At 42.4% G+C, this 24793-nt stretch overlaps 1 protein-coding gene across 1 annotated transcript in view; it reads right to left on the reverse strand.

Moving 5' to 3' along the window:
- Positions 1-3685: 3685 nt before the first annotated feature.
- IL17D (interleukin 17D) overlaps positions 3686-24793 on the reverse strand; it is a 243031-nt gene continuing 221923 nt past the window's right edge. Inside the window, exon 3 of the mRNA XM_069639304.1 lies at positions 3686-8165. Within this exon, the coding sequence (XP_069495405.1) occupies positions 7847-8165 (319 nt within the window). The 3' untranslated portion in view covers positions 3686-7846. The remainder of the gene's footprint in view (positions 8166-24793) is intronic.

Raw genomic sequence — 24793 nt, forward strand, 5'->3', positions numbered from 1 at the left:
GTCTGATGTAGTTTGAGCAATCCTGCACTCCCAAACCTTGAATTAAACTGAGTGGGAGTGGAATGCTGCAGTCCTTTTGCTGTTCTTGCTGGGATATCAGGGACATTTGGTCCAGGTTGCACTAGCACTTCACTGGCATCCTGCAAAGATGTGTGTGGAAAATAATCAGGCCTACCCGGTGTACAAGACTATCCACGCTTTTAACCCTGCTTTGTAGCCAATCAATTGGTTCCTGTTGGGTATTTGGCAAAGGTGGTATAGCAGCCATGTCTAGGAGGGTATGACACAAGTCCGGGATGACTGACATAGGTAGAAAAAAGATAGACATTCTGTGAAAGGTGGGCATGAAGGTGTTGATACGCAAGGAAATAACGTTTCAGGCACATCACGCATTCAGGCAGGATGTAGGTTTCACCTGATAGATGATAGATGTGGTACAGAAGCTCATATTGGGGGAGATCTATAGAGTTTTATGGTTAGTTTTTGTCAGACGGTCGGCTTTCCTTGGAATGAATCCATAAAAGCACAACATAGCATAAAGACCAGTATATCAAAACCACAAATAATAGGCCAACAGGACATCCATAGAAGTAAACACATTCTAATACCAATTATGTCCATAAAATATATTTTTAAAAAATGACAATACTCAAGAGGGAAGAGCCTCAGGTTAAAATCCCTGAATCCCTAGAGCTCCCGCAGTCCATCTACAAATTGATAAACTGATGGTAGCAGAAGTTATACCTTGCTCTTGGCAAGTTTGTGTTTTGGCCTTCATGTCATGCAGCAAATAACATTTGCAACCACGCGTTACTTCCAGTGCTATGATGCTAGGTGCCCAGATCAGGGCCTCCTGAAACGTGCCCTACACAGCAGTCTTTTGGGCCAACGGTCCCTTAGGCAGTGGTAAATTGGGCCAGTGTGTCTTGGCCAGAACACCCACAGGAGCAGGACCATTCCTGGGTCTCAGGACCAGACCATTTCCGAACAAACGCCTGGAGAGAAAGAGTTCCTGACCTAATTTTAGAAAATTAGACTTGAACCTTGTGGCAGATAATTAGATCCAGATAGTATGTAAAGGATTGCAAGGTCTTCAAATAAAAATAAGTATGGAGTCTAGGGTTCGTTTAAGCAATCTTCAAATCCTTGTTTTATACATGACTCCAATATTTGTAATTCCGAGCCTTAATATCTTCTCATTGGATGGAATTAGGATCTTTCCACATCTAATGACTCTGGAGCTTCTTGGTCTAACTCCTAATATGGGGAAAAGGATAACTTTTCTGGGCCCCTCAATTATCCCTCCACCACCATATGCACCATGTAAACTAAGGGAGCTGGCCTTGTCCAAATTCTAAACCAGAAGAACAGTAGCCTAGGAGATGCCACTTGATGGATAGGCCGAACTCCTGTTTTCTCACTTGCTGTGATAGTAAAGGTGCTTGCTGGCATATGAAGTAGAGAGTTAAGAAACACATTTTTCTTAGTCCTCAGGATGGAGGCATTCATGTGAGCCCACAATTTACTGCCATGGATAGTCCACGCAACAGCCAAGTGCTTATATACTGTCACCATCACAGATAAGCCCGGAGGACCCTACTCATCAATGTTAGTTTTTGTCCGTTGCATTTGGGTTTAGAAAGGAAAGTATACCAGGGGTATTGTAAGATGGTACAAACTGGACAATGGTAGGTCAGAAAAAGATTATAGGGGGACCTATGTCCAGGATGAAAGAGCCGGTTGGAATGTCCAGGATGGTAAGAGAATCGACGGGTCCATGTGGAAAAGAGCAAACAGTGGGCCCAGGAAAGTACACTGGTAGGTCCACCGTATGAACAGGAAGACAGACAGGTTGAGGTTGGTGAAAGAGGGCTGTAAAGCCTTGGTAGTAAAAGTATAGGTAGTGAAGGAAAATAGAAAGGCTGCGCAATAAACATTAGGGGAGATTTGCAAGTAGAACAGAAATCGGGGGAGAAATCAGGGGAGTTTGTGGGGTTAATTTTATTAGTGTCTGTATGCTTCTGAAAGTGGATTTGTAAGGCGATGAGGCAGGTCAGTGCTGAATGTATACTTGCAATGTACATTAAAGCAACCTTTTTACACACTGCATATGTGTCTGTGGTTAACTGATCTGGTTTCCCTAAAGGTACATATCAGCTATGCATTTAATTATTAATTTATGTGTGAGTTTGTAAAGCCTTGCACACCACTTCGGAGTGATGCATTGTTGAGAATAGGAATAGAAAAGCCTGCTTATAAGCAGATGCCATCCAATCAGACTTGCGGTTTGGCCCTAGTCAAGGATTCTCTGTTCAATTCCCTCAAGTTGAGGCGCCTCAGTCAAAAGTCAGCCTGAAGTTCAGTTTTCAGGAGTTTTTTGAAGGGTATGTACGCGATTTTGCCCTGCGGTTTGGATTCAGGGTGGTCCAAAGGCCGGGTCCTTGTGCCCCCAGAGATCTGCTTCAATGCATAAGGTGCTTTAACAACTGTTGTTGGACTAGGTGGAACAGTGGTGAACTGACTTGCCCAGCATGTAGTGAAGAGACCATTTACGCGGATATCCTGGAAGACCCCCGTCTTTGATACTGCATGCCAAGAGAGTACAAGTGCAGACAACAAAAAGTAGGAGGGACTGTGTGGTAAAAAGGTGGATGGATAGCACAGAGAAGGTGGGACCTTAGGGGTAGAGACTGTGGTGTTCAATGAGGGTGCTATTGAGAGTCAGAAGCAGGAAATAGTTCTTGGCTGGTTGGAGATGGAAAAGGGAATTGTTTGGGAACACAGATAGAAAGGTGTTACCTTATAGGAAAGAGCAACGGGTACCATCTGCAAGGAAGAGACTCTTATGCAAAAGACCAACAATATCTGGAAGGGGCCAGGAAAGGGTTGTGGGGTTGATGGAGGAAGAATATAACCAACTGGAAAGGACAGGGGAGATGCTGCTGGAAAGTGTAAGGGAGGTTATAGCCTCTGAGAGAAGAATGCGAAAGAAATTGACTGGGAGAGAAAATGGGGAGAAGCTGTTTTGAAACAGATTTAGGAACAAGAGAGTGGGCTAGAGGATGATCTTGGAGATTGAATGGAGGATTGTAGTTCAGCGACGAGACACCATCACGAGAGGTTGAGTCGCTAAAGAAAGGAATAGACCAAAACCATCTGGTTCCATGTAAAAATGTCCCCGCAGAAATGTCGCCTGACTAAAACGTCTCTGTTTTTGCAGGGACATTATTACATTCAACATGCGGAGGACACCCCTGCAACCCCTGTTTTTTTTTTTAAATGGAAGCAGGGGACATCCCTGCAACCCATCCCCATGCATAATGTTACCATTTATAATGTCGCCTATGGCTTTTCCCGGCAATATTATGCATGGGGACATTATGTATGGGGATATTATTACCTGATACCAACCATCTTAGGTAGGAGAGAGAAGGAGAGATTAGACGCCCATCTACCAAGCACAGTGAGATTTTAGAGGATTATGTTGGTCCAGGAGAGTTTGTAGAGGTGGGTGGATGAACTGCGTTGGAAGGCAGGATCACCATCACAGGCGGAGGCAGAAGACATCCAAAATAAACGTCAAGAGTGAAAGTCGCTGGAAGTTGATAATATGCTTTTGGCACGCAGGACACCAAAAGCTTAACACAGCCATGGTTGCAGGACACGAAAGCAAGCAGATTCCATATAGATGTACTGCCTCCAATTGGAGTTTTTTTTAAATAAGTGCTATATTATTGCATAGTGAACTTTCCAGGCATTTTGTCTTTAAGTTACAAGAAGAAAGTGGACTATCACACCACTAAGAGCTAAGCCCCCATTTGATACATTTAAGGCAGGTCTGTATATAATCACAATTCATGTACGAATATATCTATCTTGACAAAGACCTTTAAGTTGAAACACGTGCTGGCAAAGTAAAGAGGGTAGATATAGGTTTGGGACAATAATAAAAAACGGTTTGTACCAACATAGAGTACCGTAGAGAATTATTTTACATCATTATGATTTATTAATCCATTAGATTAAGTAACATTATGACTGATTGATCGTTTTAGGGATTGATGACATTACTTATTCTACGTTCCACACTTCTCTGCCAGTCCTTGCCAGGGTATCCCAAGCCAGTTTGCAAGTGCCAACCATGTGCCCCATTTGGTGGAGTGAGGGCCAGGGTCCTCCACTGAACCCCAGCTGTCCACTCCAAACCATCTTGCAAGCCAGCAACTCTGGGCCACATCCGGCAATAACTCAGACGAGAACTCCAAGGAGAAGGCTTAGATGGCAGCAATCCTGAGGACCCCAAAAACATGTGTATGCCCTTGAGCTTCCAGTTCATGGCTTAGGGAAATGTGAAGTCCAAAAGGGAAGTAAGATGCTCTGACAATTCATCCCCGGTTATCCTCAAGAGGGGAAGAGACACCCTCCCTATAGGAGAGGAGACTTTGTGATAATTTATTTTAATATGGGATACTGGAAGATTTTTCAGACACTGGATTTTGCCCCAACCTGATTGTGCTTGTATTGAACTTTGTAACACGGGGCAACTTGCTAGAGAACATGTTTGGGGCTGAGGGGAGACCCTGATGTGGAATTAATGTTGGGAATCCTCTGGGAGCAGGAGGGGAGGTCCCTGTTCACTTGGGACTCCCAGTGGCCGCTCTCTGTTATTTTGGGCACTTGAGCAACCCTTGTCCCTTTCCTCACATTATTATATCCTGAAACTCAGGGCTATTATCCTGCCCCCTTGTTCTGCTGGGTTTGCAAGCATCCTGACACCCTATGTTAACTTTGAACCTTTCTTCATAAAACCTTTAAAAACTATGTTTATATCTATCCTCAATGCTGGAGCACGCAGACAGACTAAGCTGTCGATCACAATAGTTCCAAATTCTCTGATGAGTAATGTTTTCATTTGCCTTCTTGGGACTGGGATTGTTTCAATCATGTTGCAAAGAAATGTGCATCCCAGCAGCTTTCAGATGTTATTGATAAATGATCTGACCAATTCTGGGGTTGCGCTGCTGTGTTTGCAGATGCATTTTTCAAGGTATGTTTGTGTTCAGAGTATTGATTGGCTTCTATGTGAAAATGGCAGCGTCGATGGCCACCACCAATGGCACACCACTTTTCTTTCTCTCCAGAGAGTACTCCCTCTATCAATTTTTAACTCCCTCCCTCCACCATCTATATCCCTTAACCATACCTCCTCTATAGCGAGTGAAAAAGAATGCTGCCAGCATTTATCCTGGTGGCATTTGCATGCTGACATAGATCCCTAATACACAATTGATTGTACTAATGTCTATGGGTCAATTTGTTTTTGGTATAAGTGTTGGCACAGGTCGGTTGTTCGTTTGGGTTTGAGGAAGCCCAAAGGAGTCTAAAAGAACATTGTTGTTTCTCACTTTAGGTGTAGCGACGAAAGGTAGTTTACCAACATTTTCTGGAGGGACAACCAAAGGGTTCAGAAATACTGTGAGTCATTACTTCTAGAGTGCACACGTGCCAAACGTGCCCTCTCTGCCCCGTTAGTCGGATGTCCCTGTTAGTTCTGCAGATTCTACAAGTATGCCCTTGACTGAAATAATAAGAATGCTTACATAAGTCTCTGAATTAGAGCCAAAATGTGAGAGGAAAAGACTTTTTTCTTCAAGGTGGAAAAATGGGGGATCTCCCATAAGGAGACTGGAAAGCAGCTTCACAGATGAGGGGAGGGGCCGGGGTGCTTAAGCACTGGCTGCCCACTTGTACTCTGTTACAATTTGGAGGGATCAGTTGGAAAGCAGCAGCAAATTCTAATCAGAATGTAACAATTCAGTCAATTGTAAAAGATGGTCCAAGTTTATAATAGGCACAATGATCCAGACTGAGATTATTAAAATGAATGCCTTACCGCGCAAGGAGCCTGTGCAGGAACCTCCCTGTTTTGCGCTCCAAAAATTGCATTTTGTAGTTGTTGCACTTTGTAGAAGAGAAACTTGCAGTCTGAAGTAAACCAATCTGACTTGGCGGTCCAATGAAATGGTGCATTCCAACATCATTTCTACATTTCTAACTCACTTTGCTGCAAGAGAGGAGGAAGCCGTGCAGTTCCAGAAGTCAGAATGACAGATGACAAATTTCAGGATGTGGAACAACAATCACATGTTTGACTAAGTTGATTACGTTTTAACAAATTATTATTCATCTAAATATTGATGGCGACCAGACAGTTGAACAAGCTTTGTGACAAGTCCACCTGACATTATTTATTCAACAGCTGATTAGCGTAATCACAGAAATGGTATGCTGATTTCCTTAATGGTAAAATATCATGAAAAAGTAAAAGAGTAGGGACAATGCTGAACACGTAGGGACTCTACACGAGGAGATGAGAAATTAACAATTGAAGTGGAGAAGAGAGAAACTGGTTGACCTGACTTGCAAAAATAATTCAATCCACTGAAGGACCAAATTATCAGCCCCAAGTTTTCCAATCTATCCAGGAAAACACTGTGGCCAACACTATTAAAGGATCAATGGTGTTTCCCAAGTCGCCCTGAGCTCAGGGATCTTCCAGCACAGAGACTAGTAAGGATGTGGTACCTATCGCCATCCGGAAACTGTCCTAAAAAGAGTTTAGACAATCAAGAGTGTCAAGTCAAAGATGAAGCCGCGAGACAACAATTCAAGAAGCTTAGCAGGTGAAATGTCTTTACATCTATGTGCATTTTCATCTACTGCATTGGCATTCACATTGATGTTTGCTAATGGTTTAGGAAACCAGCACAACCCTTATAAAAACAGGTAACTGGGAAGAAAACAATTGTAAGGTCAAAGATATTGGGGCGTTCCTGCTGATGCACAGATGCAAATGAGATGTTAATGCAGTACATGTAAGACATGGAACTGGAGTTACGACGTGGGAAAAGAATTGGAAGGGGTCAGCAATGTATCTCTTGAAACACTGACATCTAATATGCATGTCCCACTAATCAGCTAGAACTAGGTGATGAGAGAGCGGAGTTGGTTTAGCAGTCTCCCGGGAGTGGTGATCTGTCTCATGGGTTTGAATCGTATTTTTGCCATTTGTATAGATGTTGAGGGCGTCCATTTGGTGGTCTCCGTGGACCTTCATGCGCTGGGAGGCAGTGCAGGTTTGGGGGAATGCTTCTTGACAATGCTTGAGATGTGCGAATAGGAGGTTGACAGTTTTGGAAGTACCAGTTTTTAGGTGGTGTACGTGTCTGAGATAAGAGACATCATTAAGGAGATTAGGCAAATCTCCTTAATGTTGATTTTAACATTTTGGTCTCCCACTTGCATTATACATCTCTGTAAATATTGCGCAAACACAAATCCTTTTACTAAATCTGCACATCAGTGTTGATTGCTGTCTTCCTGCATGGAAGGTAATAAAATGCAAATCCACAGACAAAAACGATGCGATTACAATATTTACAACATGTGCTATTCTGTTACCAATATATTAAAAGTTACACTAGATAGAACAGAGACAAATATTTTTAAAATACTCAAATGCAAATGGCTGAACATATTAGCTGTCGATCTGTCTCTACGAACTCCTTTTCGTTTGAATTAACTTTAACTCGAGGGTGATCCCTCGAAGTCCATGTTACCTAGCAGCACACCCAAGCAGGCAACAGCGTGCTTGCCTTTGGGGGCTTTCTGTGTGTGCTGCAGTTAGTGCTGTAAACTACTGTTGCTGCCATTTTTGATGTATGGCTTATGTAAATAATCAGCTCTCGCCACACGCAGCTCACAGCTTTTGTCTTAAAAGGGTGGAAACGTTAGCAGGTAAATACAAATATAAACGGGCAGCACATCAGGGAGCGTGTTACGCCATTCATGGCGGTGGGGGCTTGTCGCTCTTGTTCAAGATTAGCTTCACTTCTTCCTTGTCTATGCTGGAGTTGACCGTTTCAGGCCCCTTCTCCTGTTGAGGAACACACGTACATCCGACAGGCACAGTGACGTAGTCTTCCACGTATATGTATCGACCTCCAGCGCAGGTCGACGTCCGGCGCAAGATAACCGTCGGCATGTAGACCGGTGCACTGCGAAAGCGGAAGTCCTCCTCTCCAAAAATGCCAATCAGGCAGCCTTTGCACAGGCAGTAAGCTTCAGGAATGTATTTGGGGTACCTTGCAGCATCGTAGGAAATTCTGTAAGAAAACAAATGACAAAGGTTCATGTATGTTTTGTCGCATCGCCCTGGGCACATTTATTTATCAGAAAGATTGGTTCATTAGAATAAGGTAGGTTTTGTTGCTACAAGTAAAATAATATCAGAAATTCTGCACTGACAAATGAAATATTCCGCTAACAGTGACCATTTGTCACCGAGACAAAATTCTGCTGCAAAAAAAACTCTATGTTTCAAACCGTCAAGAATTTGCTAAACTGCCCCACAGTGGTTTTTTTAATACACTTGCTCAATAATTGTTATACTTGTCAACGTTTCCAAACTAAAATTAAAGTTAACTAAAATACGAGAAGCTTCATGGGCCCAGTCACAGTAGGTACAAGAAGATTTCCACCTAGTTTAAGGGTCAGTTTGATCTTTCATCCAAGAAAGATTTAGAAAGTCTAATGACAAATGGTGCATTGTAATGGGATTAAGAGAGCATTAAACACATGGCGAAGGTTAGCAGCGACTTTCAGCTCAGTTCCAGAGTTTGATTAAAATTTAATTATCCATTCATTAGGAAATATGTATTATTTGTCCCTTTAAAGTGCTTCATAGCTAAAATGCAGCAAATATACATTTAAAAAAGCCTACATAAGTGCATGACAAAAAAGCATTAAGTGGTGTGACAGGGTAAGGTGCCTGAGCCTGTCCAGGGGGTTAGGGGGGGCAGCGACCCCTTTGTGTCTGGGGTTGGAGGCCTACCAGGGCGTATGCCAGAGCCAGTCCTACCCCAGAGTTAGGGTGAGGGAGTTGGGAAGGCCCCAGTCCCTGAAATCCCCCCTGAGTGTACTTTGAGTGTGAAGACTGGTACCTATTTCAATCACGCAATGCCATGTGCCTCCATTTTGGCCCGAGTTCTCGTTTACTTTCTTTTAGGACTTCCAATACCATCATTCACTGCCTTACAGAGTGAGCCTAGCCAGGGTTGGATTGGCACAAGAAATAAACCCAGGCAACAAAAAGAAAGTGGCCCTCAACACAAAATAAATTGGCCCACATCCACAGATGCCAGTGATTTATGACACTGCACACATCTGTTGTTATTGATGTGAGGGAAGGTTGGGCTATGCTGTTATTATGCTGCCTGCAACAGTACAGAGATGATATGCGTGTTACCTGCAAAATAGTTTTACTGTTTCGCCTTCTGTACTGTGGTCCATCATGCATTTCTTTGGCATAGCTCTGCCCTTAGAGCAAAGCAATGGCCTATGTGCAGGGATCGAAATTAAGATTTGATAAGCAGGAGCTAAAAACAGCTCCTGGGTATACCAGTGACCAAGAACTACCACTGGGGAACAAGGAGCTACTACACAGCGTTCCACAAATCTAACTTCCACATAAGATGCAAATATATCATTTTGTCCATTATTTATGATCCCCCTAATGCTTTAAATGTCGTATGTATGTGTCCTAATGTTTATTTACAGATTGTCACAAATGCACAAAGATTCATCCACATAGGTGTATTTGTTTGTCATCAATTTCCATGGGGAGCCAAAAGTAGCACCTAGTAGCTGTTGCTGTCAAGCTAATCAGGCTCTTCTAGGCCACAAGCTCCCAGCTCCCCACAATTTCGAACCCTGCATGTACTGCTGATTTTTGTAGGTACATGCGCTCATGCACAAAGAGAGTCACCTGGTCTTAAATTCTATATCTCCATCCACAACAGTTTAACACAAAAATCTATTGGCAGAACAAGTAATCTGAATCCCAGCACTCTGCCCCACCTGATACACACAGCATGCAACACATGCTTAAGTTATTTTTTTCTTTTTTTTTCTTTTTTCTTTGGTTTATTAAAACCTTTACAAAATGTATTTTCTAATTGTGTATCTACATAACAATTTCACATCCTTATCACAAATCATTCCTACAGTATAGATCACACCTCACATTACAGGTTTACAGGCTCAATAGTTATTGAATTAATCAGTCCTCTTCCCATTATCAAGGTCCAAGGAAAGTAGGAATCTTACAACGGCTATTTGAACCTTCACTCTTCTTGTATGGAGAATCTGTCTCCACAATGATCTTGATGTTAATATTCTCCTCTCTCCAAAGAGTTGTTTAAAGTGTTGCTTCCTCTCATCTATACGTTTTGGACATTCTGTTAATAAGTGTTGCAGAGTTTCTGTTTGAGATCCATCACACTCAAATCTGCAAAACCGTTCCCTGTTTGTGATTTGTTTCTGCCTCAGCTGGACTTCTCTGGTATTATGCAAGTTCAGGCAAAATCGTAGAAACGTTTGTCTATACCTCGGACAAGGAAACTTCAACAGATATCCTTCCATTGTTTTAATCTTTTTCTCAAGAAAAAGCTCCATATGGCCCAATTTGTATCTTTTAGCTCTTGTCATTGTCCCAATCCAGCCTTGCTGTTACATTTTTTTTTCTTCATGGCAAGGATTCTGTATCACGAGATCCTCAAATATATCTGCTTCTTGTAGGGCTGCTTTAGCAAATTCCCTCCATTTTTGTGGGAATAGTTGGTTCGTCTCTCTCATAAATTCCGATAGTGTAGTCAATACAGATTGCTTTGATACATTTTCCCAACGTTTCCTGTATAAGGAACAAAGTTTCCATTTAAACATCACAGCCAGGGAGGGAATGCCTAGTTCGTATCGTAACATCGCCATAGGTAGTGATTTTGGCAATTTAAGTACTGATTTCCAGTAGCAGCTTTCTATTTTGGAACAATAAGGTTCCTTAATAGGTATTTTGGTATCTGATCCATATAAAATGATCAGTACAGCTTTCTGCATATAAAATGTAGTTGCAGGTCGAACTGAACATTTCCCAAACTTTGCTTGGATAATTTTTGCTTGGCCTATGGCTGTGTTAAGTTTACCTCGTATATCTTCATGATAGGGTTTGTCATTGCTGTGATTATTGATATTGACTCCGAGATACACTGACAGACTCCAATTCCTTGTTACCTATAAACCATTTATAACTATTCAGTTTTTTGAATGTTTTTGACAGATAAACAGGTAGCGCTTTTGTTTTCTGTACGCTCATTTCAAGGTCATTCCTCTTTGCATGTAACCCTAAAATGTTTAAAAGATTTTGAAAAACTTTCAGTGTCTTGGAAATTAAAACCAGATTATCAGCATAAAAATAAAAAAAGAGAAGCTATTTTTGCTGACCCTAATCTCGGGGCATCAGCTATAACAGTCTCAAATTTCTTACTCATATCTGCTATAAAAAAATTAAAAAGGGTTGCTGCCATTAAGCAACCCTGCTTCAGACCTCGATGCATACAAATTGGTTCGATTAGATGGCCCTCTTGAGTTAACCTGATTTGTATCGTGGTATTTTGATGTAACTGGCCAATAAAGTATAACAGTATCTCTAGACAGCCTGTGCTTTCTAGCTTCTTCATCAATTTATTCCTGGAAATCGAATTAAACGTGATTTAAAAGTCAACATACGACATATACAGCAGTTGTTTTGTCTTTAACATATGAGCTCGAATCACTGAGATGATCATGAGGTTTACTGAGGTACCCATTCCACTAATGAAACCAGTCTGATTACGGTCTTGCAGGTTCTTCTCACTCAGCCATTGTTGAAAGTCTCTTATGATCAACCTTGTGAATAGTTTGCCAGGCACATCCAACAAGGCTATTGGCCTGTAGTTGTTTGGGTTTTGTCTATTACCGTTTTTTGATACAGGAACGATTATTGCCATGTCGATGGGACATTTTGTGTTTTCATCTCATCTTCAATTATTTCTTGGATAATACAGGCCCGCTCCTGCGATTTTTGTTTGAGCATATAATTGGTTAGCCGGTCAGGTCCGGAAGCTCTTGATTTGCTGAGTATCGAAATAAATAATTTGATGTCTTATACATCCCATTTTAGCATGCAATCAATATGGTTTATTATTTTAATCTCCTGATGATCTTTTTCAATAGAGGCACATAAGTTCGAAAAATGTGTTTTCCACTAGGCTTCAGATACTGCATTCAGTTGCAGTGGCATCTGCGTTTTATTGATGCTTATATTTATCAATTCCCATATCTGGTTCGAATTTATTTTGCGTTAATGTTTCAAGCGTAGCTTTGCTCTCTCTTTGGAATATTAGTGCTTTCCGACAAGTCATCCAGTTCTTATATTTGGATTTAGCTTTTCTAATTAGCACCATTCTATCCTTTGTTGGTCTTTTCTGGGCAATTCTTATTTCTCTCCGGAGACATCTTTTTCAAAATTGTATATACCCATCAAAAACATGTTTATTCTTGAAAGTGGGTTTAGTTAGATGGCCTGCTATTTGTTGAAAGGCGTGTAAGGCACTGACATAATCTCTGTCGCCTTTATTTTGAGACTCCCTCTGTGTTTTTACCATTTGCTAAAAGAGGTTCAATTGTTCATGAGACCAATTTAGTCAATTGTGTCCTCCTTTTACCTTAATCTTCTGTTCATATTTTTGCGTAGGCCGGGTTGACTCAGGGTATGGCCGTCTCCACTTTAACACCAATTGGTTGTGGATGCTAGTCTCTTGTTGTACGACCAAAAAAGTTTCTACTGAGGTAATAGATTTTTATCTACATAGATGTAATCTAAAATCCCTCTTTGGTTATCTCTCTTGCAGGTTGCCTTCGGTGGAACATCAGACTCAATTGTTCCGTTTAACATAACTAGCAGCCTACTCTCCATTAGTGCCATCCATCGTCGAGCTTCGGCTGTTTGACTCTTCCTGCTGGTATATAGACAATTTAGATCACCAGCAATGATTATTGCAGAGATAGTTGGTTCTAAAGCAATCATATCTAATAGTTTCTCCATGATTTTGAAGAAGCTTTTGGTCTGAATAGTGTGATGGTTCCAATAGTTATTCAGTACAGCGATTGTCCTGTCATAAATCTGTATTTTCAAATGTTGTATGTATTTGTTCGGTTGGTTCCATTCCTCGACTTTACATCCTGTAGACATTTTTGCATTGACTAATAACCCAGCCCTGGGTCTACCTTTCTTCTGTCTGATGGCTGGTATGTTGCACACGATAAAATCATTCCACACGGGGAGCTCCGTCAGCCATGTTTCCTGTAATAAAATAATGTCATTTTTTTGCAGATCGCTTTTAAGAGAGTTGATCAGATGCTTATGGCCTCGGGTGCTCCAACATCATAGGGAGAAAATTTGATCTTTTCCATTTGTTAATTGCTAAGCGTCCTCAAGAAGTCATTTACGCATGCAACTTGTATTCTTGGATCTATCTACTGACTGTGGTCGATTGTTCCCTTGAGATTTTATTGTTGTAATTCTAATATTTGGTCTTGAATTATTCACGCTTGCATTAATTTGCTGTAAGTTTTCCCCACCTTGATGCATTCTTTGCTCATTGCTATTGGCAACATATGTCTTCTTCCTTAGTTGTATATTTTGCTCCTGGTCAGCCAAAGATATCTCAAACCCCAGTTTATATAATTCACGTTTGGCTAACCAGATAGTGTCGAGGACAATAGTCGATCAGATGTATAATTTTGCCTTAATAAGATATGGGTTATTTTCAAACTCTACTCGATAGATATCCGATGGTATTAGAGCCTCCAAGTTCGGTACTTCCCCAAAGATGTTTAATATCGAAGTCCTATTAAGATGGTATCTGGGGAATCATCCTATTCTGCATTGCATAATAATTTTATGACATTGTGTGTCTACTTTCTCTTCCCTTTTTGTTCCCTAAACAGGGATAGCCATAAAATGTTTGGGTTGGTAGTTGGTCCTTTGCTGATCATTCCCTCCGAACTGCAACTTCTCGTTCATCCAACTGCATGGTTGTATTTCCTCAATAGGGCTAGGTCTTTGTCGGTATTGTGATTTAGACATCAACTGAGTCACTGTTTTTGCAATTTCGTTTCTTCTTTGTTCAGGTGTGAGAAATGGTTTACCAATGTCATCTTGGGTCTTACCTTCTATTTTCCCCTCTTTCATCTGTTTTCCCTTGTGACATATTTGCTTCTTTGCTGTTTTTTGTATTTTGGTTTCTTCTAACAACTCGTCGAGAGGCTCTTGCATCTTCCAATCTATTTTGGGGCTTCTTTTTGTCTGTTTTTGTAAGTTGTGCGCTTTTTTATATATTTTTCTGTTATTGCTGCTATGTTGTCCAGGCGATCTTTCTTTGGATTTGTCAGTGCCTTTATAAATTGTCTAGTGCTCGACGTACTTTGTGTTACACTAGCTTTGATGTTCTTTGATTTCTTTTGTTGCAGTTTCTTCTCAATGTTCTTTTCTTTGTTTTTCGGTTTCTTAAATAATTCGAAATTCATCATTTTATTTTCTGCATCTTCTTTGGCTTGTCTGATATCGATTTCAATTAGAGACATCTTTGAAAATGTATCATGGTGAAGGCTAAAATTTGGTTTTGTCTCCGTATTTTTTGGCTTTTTGTTATGTGCTTGCTCGCTCATTGCACTTGTTTGTGATCCACAATTGGAGCGCAAGAGTCCTTCCATTGGTTTTAATGTTTGTTGGTCTCTTCATTTTTTAAGCATTTTATTTTGATCATTCATCTTTTTATCAATTGTATCATAAAGTTTTGTTAATACCATAATTGCGGGATTCATAGCCGCTAGCGTCACTTCTACTAAATTCAATTGAGTATGAGCTACTTGATTAAAGACTTGTGTAGCTCCATTTTCCTTCTGCCTTTCTGGTGTTTGGGTGTGAAAAGATATGGATAACACAGGCATTTTGTATAGACTTATCATACAGTAATGGAGATTGAGATAGATTCGAATGTGTTTTTTCTTTAATTATTTCATCAATTTGTGGTGGAGTTTGTGGCAGGTTAGTTCCTACTATTGTTACCGCGGTCTGGAGTCTTCCACTTAAATCAGAGCTTGCCTGCTTCCACAGCAATTCTTTCCAGAAGGCTATATCTTGTATTGCTTTTCCTTTTGTCTGGTTAGCCAGCGTAGTTGCAGACAGTGTTTTAAAATTCTGTATACAATGTTTAGTTCTATCATCTGAATCTTGATTTGTCTATTTTTTTATTCTTCGTCCTCATTAGTTAAGTTTAATTGATCAATGTTAGTGTTCAGCTCCATACTCTTCAAAGTGAAGTCACTAGGACTTTTAGGAGAACAAGGGATCCTTAAATCAATTGATATCTCACTTGGATTGTTCCCTTGTTGTGATTTTTCCATATGTATATCTTGTTGCTCTTTTGACTCTATCAGCACTGCCACGATTGAGTCTATATTTTTTAAGTTTTCTTTTACAATATCTGTTGCATAAAAGGTTCTTATATCCGCCACCATCGAGGCAGCACGAGCACAAGTTGGTGTTGTTAAAGTTTTTGGGCTATCGCTCATGGTGTTGTTTTTCATCGGAGTACGTTTCAATTTTATGACCAATTTTAATGTCTCTAACTTGGAAGGCATACCCATTTTTAGGATTTAGGTGGTAGCCAGATCTAAAGCTTGGTTAGCTAATGGGGGTTTGACGCTCGATTGTCAAGAATACCTTCTCTCTCACCAATCTACTACTCTCCTGATTTATCAGTATCAACTCCTGAGTCACACCCCACCTTGGTTCATAGATGATTTTATTGCTTTAGAATTGATCTGCTATTTGTTTATTCACAGTCACTGGATTCGTCACTACCCGAGATCAAAAAACAGATTCCTCTTTTGGGCTCAAAGGCCATAATGCCCGCAGTCATCCGAGCATCCTATATGTTGAGCCATGATCACAGAGAGGTCAGGAGTCCTTCTCTTCATCCCCAGCAATGCCGCAACCTATATCACAGAGAGGGCAGGAGCCCATCTCCTCAGCTGCAGCAACGCCGCATCTGAAAACAGCTGACCCTTTTGCCATCAAGCAGCGAATAGCAGATTCCTGCGTTTTTACACGCTGCCTGAATCTTTGGAGGTGAGCACCTAATATCTATGGGCACCTACCTCCTGAAATCCTCCTTTATTCCCCCCGTCGAAGCGGGCTTCCACATTACTGTCTCCTCATGGCCTGATCCTAAAATGGTCGACCAATCCTGACCTAACTTTGTTGCTAAGCAATGCTGGTGCATTTATCCAGCACCAAACCGCCGGCAGGCGGAAGTTCGCTGGCTGCGGCCCTTCCAGAAAAGGCACATGGATAAGGCCCGTTTTGCGCCGAGTAGGAGTTGAGCCGTGATCACAGAGAGGGCAGGAGCCCTTCTCTTCATCCCCAGCAATGCCGCAACCTAGACCACAGAGATGGCAGGAGCCCATCTCCTCAGCTGCAGCGACGCCGCATCTGAAAACAGCTGACCCTTTTGCCATCAGCAGCGAATAGCAGATTCCTGCGTTTTAACACGCTGCCTGAATCTGTGGAGGTGAGCACCTGCTATCTATGAGCACCTACCTCCTGAAATCCTCCTTTATTCCCCCCGCCAAAGCGGGGTTCCAAATTACTGTCTCCTCGTGACCTGATCCTAAAATGGCCACCCGATCCTGACCTAACTTCGTTGCTAAGCAACGCCAGTGCATTTATCCAGCACCAATCCGGCGGCAGGCAGAAGTTTGCTGGCCCTTCCGAGAAAGGCCAGCAGATAAGGCCCTGTTTTGCACCTGTTTTGCGCTTGGATGCGCGGTGCGGAACCCTTCTTACTCCTGCCTGTCGAAAGGTTTACCTACATTTTTCTTTTGTTTGATAGTACTCTCAAAACGCATCCAGCGATCCAGAACTCTCCCCAAAACCTCACCTAGGCGGTACTGCCCGTCTTCGAATCAAGAACTACGTACTGCGTTGGGAGCAGTGAAGGCCCCTCCTAACTGAGCAGCTCCCAGTGTAATCTATCCATCATTGTGATCACTGCATCCCTGTACTACTGTTTTCGGTCAGCCCACCGCACGTGTTCTGGGATCTGCTGCCTTATTATATATTGCCTGGTCGACAAACTGCTTCCATGCTTCACCATCAAATGCATATCTTACTTCTTGTCATCTACACTGTGACGTTATCAACATCTCGTTAGTTGTTCTATTGTCTCGACTGCATATGTTACTGCCGCTCCACTATCACGGCTATTGTGCTACTTTGTCCATGCCAGAAACTATTTAGTATCCTGAATTATATAATGTCATTTACATGCTAGAGTGCCATTGCAGTTCATAGATATGTCTGTCCTCCTCATTTTAGCGAATCAAACTGATCTATACTCACACATGCATTTTCTCATTGCTCCAATGTTAGTATAGTGTTCTTTTACCGAATTCTATGGTTAATAATTGTTCTTACTGAATATTGCCAACAGGCCTCGCATGCCTCCTGCCGTTGTTGCTCTTAAATCTCAGTATTCCTTACGTTAGCAATTCAAATTGTTTCTCTGCTACTTACGCCCTGTTGCACCTCCGATATGTTAGAACAGTGCCCCCACTACCACTATAGTGCAGTATACACCACGTCCCCTTGTGCCTCCTGGTAGCAGCCACCCGCAGCTTGCCCGAGTCCGGCAGGCAAACTTACCCCATTCAATCTACCTACACCCAGCATATTACCGCTGCGGCAGCACACCTCACTGGGCGACCCCCTTTATATACTGCAGCCACATTCGACCATGCCAAGCTGGTTAACCATTCTCATGTTCCCTTTCTGCATTATCAACAACAATGTACCCTGTTTTGGGACCCGCTACGGCAGATACAACTATGGCCTGGCCAAACTGGCCTGCCCCAGGCATCACCCCATCCCATGCCCCACACCATTCCTGCCCTCCTTGTCACCCTTTCCTTTCCAGGCGGTACCGTTTAAGATCACAAACTATGCATCGCACCTACGGCTTCATACTGGACCCTAATCATTTGAATAAACTACCTATGCAGACCATGGCCACAGTACACCATTGCCTCCACAAGTCCAAGATCTCTATTGAACAAGCTCACTCTACCCTGTGCCCAGAGACCATGACAATGGCAGACACCCGCAAGCAGAAGCCTCCCACTAACTTCCAAGGTGCTCTCATCAATGCCCGCTCTCTAGGAGCGCACGCCATCGAAGTACATGACCTCATCACAGAACTTCAACTAGACCTCCTAGTAGTCACTGAATCCTGACTCCACCAAGCCTCTGGTCCGCTTTTGACGCTCGCAATGCCACCTGACTATACCATCCTCAGAACCGATAGGTCCCACTCTCATGGAGGTGGTGTAGCCATTATAGCCAAGACCAAACTCCAACTGAGGTCCTGCCCCATTGGAAGTATTGCAGGTTATGAACTTCTCCTAGCCAATTTTGTCACTAATGTAAAAACTACCATCAATATCGTAGTGATCTATAGAACTCCTAATTCTAACAGCCATCCAGAATGAGACATCCCATTATTTTTAGCTGCACTCATCAAACCAAACACCAAATGCGTCATCCTCTGAGATATCAACCTAGGATTTAATGACAGCCTAAACACCAAAGCAGAAGCCCTACATTCTTCCCTCAAGGACATGATCTTCATCCAACTAGTGAATGCCCCCACCCACATTAAGGGCAGAACATTAGATTGGATTCTCAAGCTCAATACCACTCTAACCATTAATTCAATCTCTCCCTTAGACTGGACGGACCACTACAACATCTAGTTCACTATCATCACTAATTAACCCCTTCTCATCAAACCCAATTTAACCAACACTTACGAAACTAGAAATCCTTGCAAGCTCACACCTGAAAACCTTACCCTCATACTCAGAAAAGCCCTAGAATACATGTCCATTTCTAGTGACAACCCCTGTCTTATAGCAGACACATACCATAACTTTCTTACCTCCACCATTAATGCCGTAGCTCCCCTAACTACCAAAACTAAACGCACCGACAAACGATTGTGTTTTTGGTTCAATGATGTCCTAGTTATACTTAGGAGAGCAAAACGCACCCTCAAACACGCCCACAGACAGCACCCCACTATAGAGTCTGGAAAAGCATCTCAGATGGCAAATAAAAACTATAAAACTGCCATCATCACATACAAAGCTGATGCCTATAATGCCCGGATTAGCAACGCAGCTTCAGATTCCAAAGAACTGTTCACAATTCTAAGAGAACGGGAAAATCCCACCCCAGCTATAAACTCCTCCAATTCCAGTAAAGAATGGTGCACTACTATTCAAGATGCCCTAGCTGCCAAAATTGATCTATTACAAACAAAAATTACCACCAAAAGACAACTACTAGCTGATAAACCCTCCACTAGCAATCACATACTGAATTCAAATGTGAACACTAACCCCCTGTTCTTCACCCCAGTCTCCCAAGAATGAGTGTTCGACACTATATCTAAACTTAAAGCATTGAACTGCTAAGAAGACTCTGTCCCAGCGCAAGTAGTGAAATCATGCGCCCACACACTCACTCCCATCCTTTGTCAATGCTTCATTCAATGCTAAACTGGGCCCAGCCAGCATTAAAGAAGCCTGGGTTACACCACTACTAAAAAAAAACTCCCTAGATCCCACCGGGCCCACCAATTACCGGCCAATAACAACAGTTCCGTTTTTACTTAAAATCCTCGACAAAATAGCATACAACCAAGTCCAAGCACACCTGTAAAATACCCAGCTCCTTGGCACCAGACAATCCGGCTTCAGGCCTAATCACAGTACGGAAACAGCCTTACTGGACTTGAAAATCCAGCTGGATACCATTAGGGACACAGGCAAACTCTGCATCCTCCTTTTGTTAGACCTATCTGCAGCATTGGACCTCGTGGATCACAACAAACTCTGTTCCACTTTAGCTAAAGATTTCAACTTCTCTACTGACGCCACTATGTGGATTACATTTTTCCTAGCTGAACGAACCTCTAGAGTTGCAATAAGCAAAGAAGCTGCAGACCCCATCCCAGTCCCCATTGGAGTACCCCAAGGCTGTTGCCTCTCACCCACCCTCTACAACGCATACACAAAACTTCTATTGTCAGCTTTAGATGATATGGGTGTCATCTACACCAACTTTGCAGATGACACCCAGATCCTAATTCCACTCACTGGGAATTACGCGCAAGGCACACTGACTATTAACAAAATCTATGCCATCATACAAAATTGGATGGCACTTAATAGTCTCTGCCTAAACAATGAGAAGACAGAGATTCTCATTGTGGGCTCCCAGTCCAAAATAGCTGCTCTACATCCAGATTACTCTTCTATTAACATTGACGGTACCATGATACCTGTACTGAAGCAAGTCAAAACCCTAGGAGTCTACTTGGATGCGAACCTCACAATCGCTAAACACATCAACAGCCTCTCATCATCCACATCATACACTTCCAGACTAATTGCCCTAAGCCGACAATTCCTGACCCCCGCAAACTGTATTACACTGGCTAGAGCGTTGATTTTATTAAAACCTGACTACTGTAATGTGCTGCTACTCGGCACCTCCATCACCAATATCAGAAAATTACAAACATATTCAAAATAAAGCGCTATGGGCCGCCCTAGGAATGAGAAAATCTGACCATATTTCTAAGACCAGAAGAGATTACCATTAGGCTGCCTGTCGAAGCCAGAGTCGTATTCAAAACTCTATGTATTACATTCAAATGTCACCATGGAAAAGCCCCCATCTACCTGAATAATGCCATAGCCAAGAAAGAATCTGCCAGAACCCTAAGATCTAATAACCATTTACTATTAAGCCACACCCCGCTTCAGAAACACCAGAGCAGGGGGCACTAGTTTCCAATACCTAGCCCCCAAACATTGGAACTCCCTCCCACTCAGCATCAAAAAAGAGGAAACTTTCATGGGCTTTAAAAAACTGCTAAAAACGTGGTTAATTAAATACTAACCAAACAGCCACCCTAGAAACTGTACATTTTTTGCATCTGTTGTTTCCTTTTCGTCTGGTGTAAATATCTGACATGTCTGTAAACCTATGTTTGGAATATTCTGTTATGACTGTAACATCGCTCTAATCAACATTTTAACAAGCTGTCTGTAATCTCGCCGTGATACCTAAGGCTCTGGCGTGCAATAAATGTAATAAATAAACATATATATATATATATATTTATATATATATATATATATATGTGACCACCTTACTTCAATAGATAAAAAGCATGGTCCATGCTCAGATTTCGACCACATCTCGCTCTACCAACCCACGGGTCGGCTTACTTCTTTCTATTTTGTAAATCGTATACAAAGGTGTCAGATCATGAGTGATTCAGTTTGCAAGTGTTATCCTTGTGGGCCCGATTATTACTCAATATTCTGCCAGCTGAGGCTGTATCACTGTACACAAGTCAATTATATCAGCACTCAGCCCTTTTCCAAACCTCACTGCTTGGTCACGTTTGCAGTTCCAAGTCCCACGTCTCCCAAAGAGAATTCAGAGTTTTTCAATGCTAAGCTCCGCCTCTCTCAATGGAGCTCGGCAACAGACTCTGCAGCCCGTAGTAATCCGATCAGATGTTCAGGTTCACAGTTCCCACACGTTTGCTTCAATATGTCCAAGACTCAGCTGACCCCGTTTGTGTTGTCTCTTGGAGAACAAGGTCACAGGAACACTTCCATACCCACCAGACATTGTAGTAGTTCACCATGCATTTGACATTTCTGTGAGAGAACTATGGCTGACGGTCTTCAGCCCGCTGTGTACTACATAAATGGTATTTATATTTACCAAGACCTTAGTCTACTAAACTGCATGAGTGAGTCTGTTAACATGGTGCATGCTTAACAAAACCACCCTTAGGTGCTCAAATAAATAGAAAGTGAAAACAAAGCACTGTGAAGTAAGTGGGTTGATCAGGATCACATCATTAAGAATAGTTGAAAAGCCGGAATTTGAGTCCTACCATACTAGTTTCACAGTTTACAATTTGGCAGTAGATTACATCTCCAGCCATACAGCATTCTGCTATAGACCAATATGCAAGACTTTCTTCATCGTTGTCTTTGAGGGGCTCGCAAGAGTTCATCTAGTAATCAGTGTTCAATAAAAGTGATTTACTGAGCACCAAAACACATGGTCAATCCACCCCACAACTTTACAGAAATCTGTAGTGGAAACAAGTATGGTGCACACTGGAGTTCAATATTGAATGCCTATATGCCAAATGATTAAAAGGCAATTTAGTCAAGAGCCTACATTAAAAAAGAATCTTTGGTGGTGTCAACGTTATACTATTTCAGAACTTGGTTACTTTATCAATAAAACCTCTTTAAACATATCAACACATCAATCTCATAACTATAAAAAAAATTAGAAAAACGACGATAACACTCATACAAAGCGGTCCCAGCTGCAGACTGCTTAGCAACAGGTTTTCGGCAGTACCTAACTTGCAGCAGCACATAGGCCAGTGACTGTGGGAATGTGTTGACCAATCAATGGGGCATCCCTCCTTCTATGCGTTGTAGTAACAGGTTATATTACCCAACTGAACAGCGCTTAGTTTTTCAAACTTAGAATTGTCAATGACAGAGAGACAGACCGTGCCGAATAAAAAAAAAAAGAAAACTATGACTGCAGCAAGTCACAGGTACAAAGATTTCTGAAGCAGGCATTTAGCTAGATGACATATCGGATTTCATGTTCATGAATCGTGGTTATATGTTTAGTCGATATGTGCAGATTTCAATGGACATAGAGCGAACTGCGTCCACTATCAAATTACCCAACATACTGGGTGCAGCTAGATGCCAGGAATACGACCCGGATAGACGTGGACATTAGAAACAGCAGTCTCTCACAGGGTTTCCTTTGTTCTCAAAAGTGTCATTTGATTAAAATGATCGTTTTACATTAAAAACAAAATATCGAATTTTGCAGGAATACACGTGGCAGAGCAACAGGCACTGGGGAGTTTTAGATCAATGGACACACACAAGAACACACATGTTAGAAATACATACACACACTTTGAAAAATTCATGCAGCTGTACAAGAAATGTTATCTTTGAAGTAGCTTTTCTTACCTTCAGTTTCCTAACTTCAGTCCTTATTTCTGACGCAGGCTCCCACCGAAGACAGGAACACGCTTGAGGGCCCAGGGATTTCATTCAAGGTTTGTTGCCAGTCCTCTAACCTTTTTTTTATTATTAATTTTTTTAACTTTTGTTTTATTGGCAGAAAGCAGGCAATTACAAACACTGAGCATTAAAACATTGCTACAGACATACAACCTCTTTTTGACCTCATAAGTACGGAAAGGTGTTTCTTGCTGAGCTGACAAACGCAGGTGCATCCCAGCAACAAAATAACAAAAAGTTCAGGTTTCAATAAACTGTGCTGGAGCACATTTTAGTTAAACCTTTGCTTTTTGTTAATGTAGAAAATATAATTGGTGGCGTACTGCTCACCGGAGCGGGCCACCGCAGATGTCGGGATTACCGACAAGGACCATGGAGCTGTGTCCACGCAGCTCAGACACAGCAGGGAGAACCCTGCGTTTTCCGGACCACCGGAGCAGGACATCGTACCTGGGGGCACCCAGCATATCGCAGCCTTTGCCTTGGGGGCACTCAGGTCGGAGCTGAAACCATAGCCATGATCACACAGCATACCACAGACAGTGGGACGGTGTTGCCCGGCAGGGGCACCGTCCAGATGTAGGGCCCCTCCAACAGGCCTTCAGCATACAGTATGGCACCAGCATGGTGCTCCCAACAAACACACCAGTGTCAGTTCTTGGTCGACTGACGAGCCGGAAACGGTACGTCCCATTTATTGAGATGGTCACATGGTAACAACCATGTGACCTATTGCACAAGTCCTGTGAGCTACCATGCTCCCAGGAGGGGTGACATGCATCTCTAATGTTTCATGCAAAAATCGGCCAACACATTAGGCCACTATCACCGGCCCATTGAAAGTTCAAAGTGATTAGGGAAATGGCCTAAATCCCGAATGGCCTATCCATCCTTGAGCACAGCAGAACGCTGGAGAGAGCCGATGATACCGATACTAATTCTGACGTATCAGCATATGTCATCAGAGAGAAGCATTATACACTGCAGCTTAGTTTCAGCGGAATGCAGACTTGCCATCCATCGGAGGAAACCATAGAGACTGTACAAATTGCTGTGCATGAAATGACGCGGGGCTAAGAGTGGCTTATATAGTTGTGCATTACAATGGCTCGATGATGGGGCAACAGACAGCATTATATAGGGCCCCAGAGTCGGGTGGAACGTAGCCACTATGGGGGAGGAGGGAAGGTTAAAGGCAGGAAGTCATGGGTATAAATGACCAGTGGGAGCCAGCGAGAATGAGATGTATTAGGCTGAGGTAAGGAGGTACATAGATTGACCAAGAGACCAGAAGGATGACAGAAGTTGGAGGGGAGTGCTGGAGAGTCTGTGGAGGGGTTGGATCGGAGTGCAGGTGAAGAATTTTGTGTGAGAGTCAGTGTTACCATTACAGAGAGTGAAGCTGATTGTGAGAGTGTATGTGAGAGTGAGTCTTGGTGTGAGTGGGGTATAATAAGTAGAAGAGGGGGAGAGTGTAGAGCATTAATGAGAGCTTAGAGAGACTGAGATTGGAAGTGAGGTGGGTGGTAGAGAGAGATAAAGAGAGTGGTGACTCGTGGAGAGGAAGTAGGGAGAAGCAGGAGGTATAGCAGTGATATTTGGAGTGCGGAGGGAGTGGTAGGTGGAGGAGAGAAAT

Source organism: Ambystoma mexicanum, chromosome 7q (genome assembly GCF_040938575.1).
Source record: "Ambystoma mexicanum isolate Mex_15411 chromosome 7q, UKY_AmexF1_1, whole genome shotgun sequence".
NCBI classification, from domain to species: Eukaryota; Metazoa; Chordata; class Amphibia; order Caudata; family Ambystomatidae; genus Ambystoma; species Ambystoma mexicanum.